The sequence below is a fragment of the Enhydra lutris genome, unplaced genomic scaffold (assembly GCF_002288905.1).
Source record: "Enhydra lutris kenyoni isolate GAN:26980312 unplaced genomic scaffold, ASM228890v2 scaffoldscaffold6, whole genome shotgun sequence".
NCBI classification, from domain to species: Eukaryota; Metazoa; Chordata; class Mammalia; order Carnivora; family Mustelidae; genus Enhydra; species Enhydra lutris.
The window spans coordinates 25,221,120-25,227,491 of NW_019154090.1; the positions used below are offsets into that span (position 1 = coordinate 25,221,120).

The 6,372-nt window shown below is 44.1% G+C and overlaps 1 protein-coding gene across 1 annotated transcript in view; it reads right to left on the reverse strand.

Annotated features, from left to right (window-relative positions):
* LOC111141688 (BPI fold containing family A member 2) overlaps window positions 1-5,809 on the reverse strand; it is a 9,831-nt gene extending 4,022 nt beyond the window's left edge. Inside the window, exons 1-5 of the mRNA XM_022494444.1 lie at window positions 5,777-5,809; window positions 4,817-4,986; window positions 2,970-3,114; window positions 2,212-2,319; window positions 724-873 (exon numbers count right to left, since the gene is read on the reverse strand). Coding sequence (XP_022350152.1) covers window positions 724-873; window positions 2,212-2,319; window positions 2,970-3,114; window positions 4,817-4,973 — 560 coding nt within the window. The 5' untranslated portion in view covers window positions 4,974-4,986; window positions 5,777-5,809. The remainder of the gene's footprint in view (window positions 1-723; window positions 874-2,211; window positions 2,320-2,969; window positions 3,115-4,816; window positions 4,987-5,776) is intronic.
* Between the last annotated feature and the right edge of the window lie 563 nt (window positions 5,810-6,372).

The window sequence follows — 6,372 nt, forward strand, 5'->3', positions numbered from 1 at the left end:
CTTAAAAAAAAAAAAAAAAAAGAAGTAGATATGGGTTAACAGGGATCCATGATTTCAATGGAGAGGATTCGGTTTGTAAGATCTCTGATTTCGGGAATTTTCCAAATGAATGGAGGACTCTGGGGACAATCTGAAATTAGAGCCCCTGGTAAGCATTTACTTCTCCTCCCTCTCCCACATGGAGGCAGGAAGGAAAATACAATTTACTATTATTGTTAATGGTTGTTGAGGGATATAACATAATGATAAAGGGGTCAAGTTTTCAAGAAGCAGTAACAACCCGCCATGTGCTGCGGGGAACAACAGAGCCTCCGAAAGCAGGAAATGGGTTTGACAGAGCTGCCAACGGATTGGCGGCCAACACTCCTGTCTCGGGAATGGCGAGAACAAGAAGACACGGTCAGCATGGATGTCACTATCCCCGAGGGCTGAGCGTGCACCAGGCTCTGGGCTCAGCACTCTAGTTTCCCAGGTGGTCCGGTCAGCAGCCGGGGAGGAGACATTATTGTTACCTTCAGGTTACAGGTGGAAAAACTGAGGCTCGGAGGGGCTAAGCTGTTCACAAAGTTGTAAGTCTGTAGCTGATACCTGAACCAAGATCTGACTCCAGAGCCTACGTTCTTTTGCCACGTTGTGCCACTGTATGGGTACAGGGATAGGGCAGAAGGTAGGGGTCCTCAACTCCTCCGAGTGCCCCGCTCTGCTGAGATAGACGGGCCTCACCTGTCCAGCACGGAGAGCGAGATGCTGTCGGGGTCACTGCTGCATTTCCCTATGATCACTCGGGGGGTGCCGGTCTGGGGATCGATTGCAACTCTGACAGCAGTCAGGAGGCCCAGCGAGGCCTTCAGGTTGACCTTGCCAATGAGAGGCCTGTAGGAGATAAGATTCCCAGTGAACAGAGGTCTCCAAGACCCCCTAGTTTCCTCCACCTGTATGGATATTTAACCCTCCAGCTTGTCTGTGGGTAATGTCAGCATCGTCTGGATTCTTAATGGACATTGATATTAAGGGCTTCTTTGCCCTTCCACATGGATTTGGTCTGTACAACAGTTTTATTTAACACCACCCTAATAATGAAAATAATAACAACAGTTAACATTTACTAAGGGCAAATGATATGGTAGGCATTTCTAAAAAGCATTTTTTCAGGACACCTGGGTGGCTCAGTGGGCTAAGTGTCTGACTCTCGATTTCGGCTCAAGTCATGATCTCAGGGTCGTGAGATCGAGCCCCATGTGGGGCTCCCCCCTCAGCGGGGAGTCTGCTTGAGATTCTCTCTCCTTCTCCTTCTGATCCTCCCCGTCCCCTCTCTCTGTCTCTCTAAAATAAATAAATCTGTAAAAGAAAAAAAAATTTTCCTGGATTAATCCATGTCGTCATTACAGCAATACCATGAGGTAAAAGTACTATTATTATCTTTATTTTCAAAATGGGGAAACATTGGTATAGAGAGGTTAAGTAACCATCCCAAGATCTCATAGCTAATGAAGGATGGAATCCCTGGGTCCTCAATTTCTCTCCTTCCACTAGTGCTCATTTTCCTATCTCTCTCTTTTAAAGTAATCAAAATGCTTTAAGATTATCTTCTTTTTTTTTTTTTAAAGATTTTATTTATTTATTTGAGAGAGAGACAGTGAGAGAGAGCATGAGCAAGGAGAAGGTCAGAGGGAGAAGCAGACTCCCCATGGAGCTGGGAGCCTGATGCGGGACTCGATCCCGGGACTCCGGGATCATGACCTGAGCCGAAGGCAGTCGTCCAACCAACTGAGCCACCCAGGCGTCCCAAGATTATCTTCTTTACCCATGCCCTTCATTATATACTGTACACTACTATAGATGCTGAGCTGCAATGGTCACTGTTACTTAAAGAGAATCTCAAGAGACGAAATACTGCTGGCAGAAATTTTGCCAAAGAGTTATAAGTGCTCATGTCTTCTCAGTTTTTCAGATTTTACCATTAGAGAAATGCGATGATTTCAGAAATATTTAATGGAGGATTCTTTTCAAAGAGACTTGGTTATGGCCAAAGTTCATTAGAACATTTCAAAGCTTCAGATTTTAGAGCAGGGAAAGGCCCCTTCATGTACAGTTCAGGAGACTGAGACCCAAGGTCACACGGTAGCATGGGAAAGAGCCCCATTCCAGTGTGGAGATCATTGGCCTTGCTGCACAGCCTCTCCCAAATTCCAGATTCTAATGCATACTCACAGGGCCAGGGTGACATTAGCAACGACAGGGACCCTTATGTTAATGCCTTCGCCATCAGGAGTCAGTTCCACTTTGATTTTCAGGATGCGGGAGTTAATGATGTTCAACCTGTGTGAAAGCCACAATTTCTCTTTGGCATTCCTCAGGCCAGCCGTGGTCTGAACACTTCTCTACGCCAGCATCAGGCTGAGCATTTGGGCTTCACCACTTTGGCCTTCGCAATAGCCCTATTCAGAGGTTTGACCCTCTCCACGTTATGGCATGGCTTACGGTTGCTCAGACGGATGTAATTGCCCACAGAGATTCAGGGAGGAGTAAGTGCCAGAATCAGAATTCGAACCCAGAACTGTTTGACTCCCAAACTCCACGCATGAAGCCAGCAATGTGGTATGAACTTGTCTTCTCTCTCCTGAAGGGGATTGGTACTTTCATCCTCAGCTATATTTGAAGAACATCTTACTCCTTGGAAAGGGGACCTCAGGCACCACCAAAGAGTGGAGGTAAGGATTGAGAGGATCTTCACCCTGATCCTGAAATTACATGACATGGAAGCCCGAACCCATGAGATGCCCAGACTGGCCCTGCAGCCCTGCCTCTAATTTGCTCAAGCTCTGATGAACCTGGCCTCAGACCACCTTGACTCTGGGGGGACAACAAGGTTTATCAACCTTTCTGTCTTTGACCTTAAACTCACCTCCCCAAATATGTGTGTTCCTTTTTCTTGGAGCAAAGATATCCACCTTGAAGCATCAACTCACCCCACAGTCTCATCCTTAGCTGGTTTGATCTTAGAAAAAGCATATTTCACCAAGTTCTTCACTTCCTGCACCTTCTCCTGGGCCAGGTCCCAAGCCTTGGATTCCTGAAGCTTCTGGAAGTCAGCGGTCAGTTTCTGAACGACAGCTAAAAAAACAACTGCCATTTAGTGTTGTGCATCACTTATGCAGCAGTGACTGTGTACCAGACACTAAATAAGACTATTTGCCTATGTTATTTCATTTACTCTTCATAATAACTCAGGTGAGGCAGATATGGTTATTATCTGCATTTTCAGATGAGAAAATAAAGGATCAAAAGTTTAAGAAATGTGCCTAAATTCATGCGGCTCTGGAGCCTTTGTTCCTTCCATGCTGCCTTCATACTAATATATACTCGTCATTAATAAACAAAGTAATCAATTAACCAGGTGATTCATATTGCTTGTACACCAGCTTCTATTTGTGACTTGAGACAGGGGAGAATATCTATTGCTCTAACGGAGATGTTCATGCAAGTTTGAAAAACTAGGTCAAACAAAAAGAGAATAAGAAATAGAGAATCTAGAATCCAGGAAAAAGTATGGTCCACCTCATAAAAGTGGCAAATGGGAGTCCCAGAATGACAGCTTTGCAGCAAGCCCAGAGAGCAATAATTCATACAGGAGTATGAAAACAAAGTGTCTTAATGGAAGGGCTCCAGAGAAAAGAGGGATTAGATAGACATGGCAGATATAGAATAGTGCGTATGCAAAGAATTAAGGATATGTGTGTAGCAAATAATTCAAGTGAAAAACAAGGCAATTATTAACTCAAGGAAAAACAAAGGCTGTACAAGAGAAGAAATGTTAACTATGGTTCTCCAACTTGAATCTGCAATGGATGGTATCTACCTAGTTATAATGGTATAACAAATGGAGTTCATTTCAATAAAACTCTTTTTGGTCCTGTAACTCATTAGGTGACCTTGATCCAGACACTTCTGTTTCTGAACTCAGTTTTCCCAACAGTGAAATTGGAGAGTGGTCCCTTCTATATCTTTGAAGCTCTAAGCCCTAACAAGACCTAAGCCCTGACAACGTTTGAAAGGTAGACATTTATAGCATTTACTTCCTCCTATAATGTTTATCAGTGTGCTAATGTTGAAAATGAAAAGAAAGCCAAATTCTTTTAAGAAATAAGAATAAAAAATAGACATGATTAAATGTAAAGCTAGGTGGCTTTAAAGCTACCTAGGCTGAGTTATGGCTAATTTCCTTAATTTCCAGTGAATTAATACAGGTCAGTAAGAAAACTGAACAGCCTAGCAGAAGAATATGCTGTAAATATGAACAAAATATTTATGCTAAAATATGTAAATAGCTAATAAAATATTAAAAAATGAGTGAATTCTTTCATAATTGGAGAAATGCAAAGTGAAATGAGCTATAATCTTTTATCTATGATATTAGCAAAACTGTTAAGTTGTCCATACCGGAGCTGTCAAGGGAGTAGAGAAAAAGTCACTCTCCCAAAACTTTTGGAGAGAATATTAATGTAGAGGATTATTTGTCAACACCTCCTACAATTTAAATTGTGCATACCTCCCGAACTTTTGAAACTCCACTTAAGGAATTTATCCTACGGATGTATTAGGAAAAACTTGCCATGATATAATATATAAGAGGATATTCACTTGAGATTGCCTGTTCCCAGAAAAATAAGGGAATGAACCAAGAACTGAACAACCCCCTTTCTCGGTAAACCACCCGTAAATAGCATCCCCTGGTGGCAGCCTCTGGTAATGCAGGGATAGCATTTAGGAGGCGCGATCCTAAGTGCCACTGATCATCACTTGTGTCATGACTCACAATCAAGTGTATTGTCAACGGTCTCGAGTCCTTTCTCAACAGCAGGTTTCAGCTTGTTCACAGTATTACTCAGATCGTCGCCAAGATTTCCAAGAAGGGATGCTGAGGTCCCAGTGAGCAGGCCGCATACGAGAACAAGTTTCCAAAGCTGAAGCATCTTGTCTTGACACCTGAACAGTCATAGGAGGGACAGGAGTGAGAATTACACAGATAAGCACCCTTGATAAGCACCTATTACTTTTAACTTCACATTCCTATAAGATAGATGTGGTTCGCTTCTGTTTTACAGATGGGCAGTCAGTTCAGAAACCTAGAGCAACTTGTCCAGAGATGCACAGCCAGTGAGTGGAGGAGCTGATATTTGAAAAGTCACACTTAGCTCCAAGTCTGTGCTCTTTACACAAAAGTCCTTTGTACATGCTGGCTCCTCTGCCTGGAACATCTTTCCTCATCTTTGCAATTTTACCTAAGTCATTTCCTACTGACTCTCCAGCTTCAGTAAGACATCATGCCCTCTGAGAAGCCCACTCTAGGCCCCTTCTCTTCCCAGAGTCGAGATTAGGGGGTCCCACCACATCATCCTGCTGTTTTTGCTCTCTGATCAGAGTTCTGGTGCCATTTAGTGATGACTTGTTTGCCTTTCCCACAAGGCTGTGACCTCCTGAGGGGAGAGATCACAACCCACTTTACTATTCACTCTCTAGCCCCCAGTAAAAAACCTGGACTTAATTTGGAATGAGAAATATATATTTGCTGAATAAAAGTATGAACAAATAAAGGGACACCATGTCATGACCCTGCATTGCTCATTGGTTTGATGCTTCTAATAAAATTTATCTCTTAATATGTTATATTCAAAATATCAGCTAATCCAAGTGGCCCCATACTTCTGCCTCTTGCCCCCAAAACATTCTGAAGATCACCATGTGGGGTGCCATCGGGGGAAAGCCCACCACTCACAGGTTTGGAGGAGAATGGTCGTAAATCCTTGCTCCTGTGTATGGTCCCCCTGGGATTCTGCTGAATGTTGGTGGCCTTTATATGGTGGTGACAGGATGGGAGGCTGCCCATAGAAGCTAGCTCCGGTTCCAGGGCCATCCAGAGAGATTCCAAAGTAAATAAACCCAGTCCAGGATGAGCAGAGAGATTTCCAACCAAAAGGTCACCCAGGATGCTTGAACTGAAGTGGATGGACATGTAGAGACCCTTTCGCCAAGGCTAAGACAAAATTCATGGAGCCTCCAGCGGCCAGCCAAGACAGCGGCCATCGTGAATGGGGGTTGAGGTAAAGACTGAGTGTGGATGAACAGGAGAACAGTCTGGTGAGAGGACCCATAGCATTTATGCGGCTAATTCTGTCTTCACTTGGGAACTGAGGTATAGAGAGGGGAAGCAACCAGTCTGAGGTCACCCAGTAGGACAGGTTCAGAGGTGGGGCTGTGACTGTGGCCCACGGAGAGTCAGGGTCCGTGACGAGGGAGGTCATTCTGCCTAACCCTCCTCCGGTGTCTGAGTGCCCTCACAGCACCATGCTCACTGGAGCCAGCCTCGGTGTG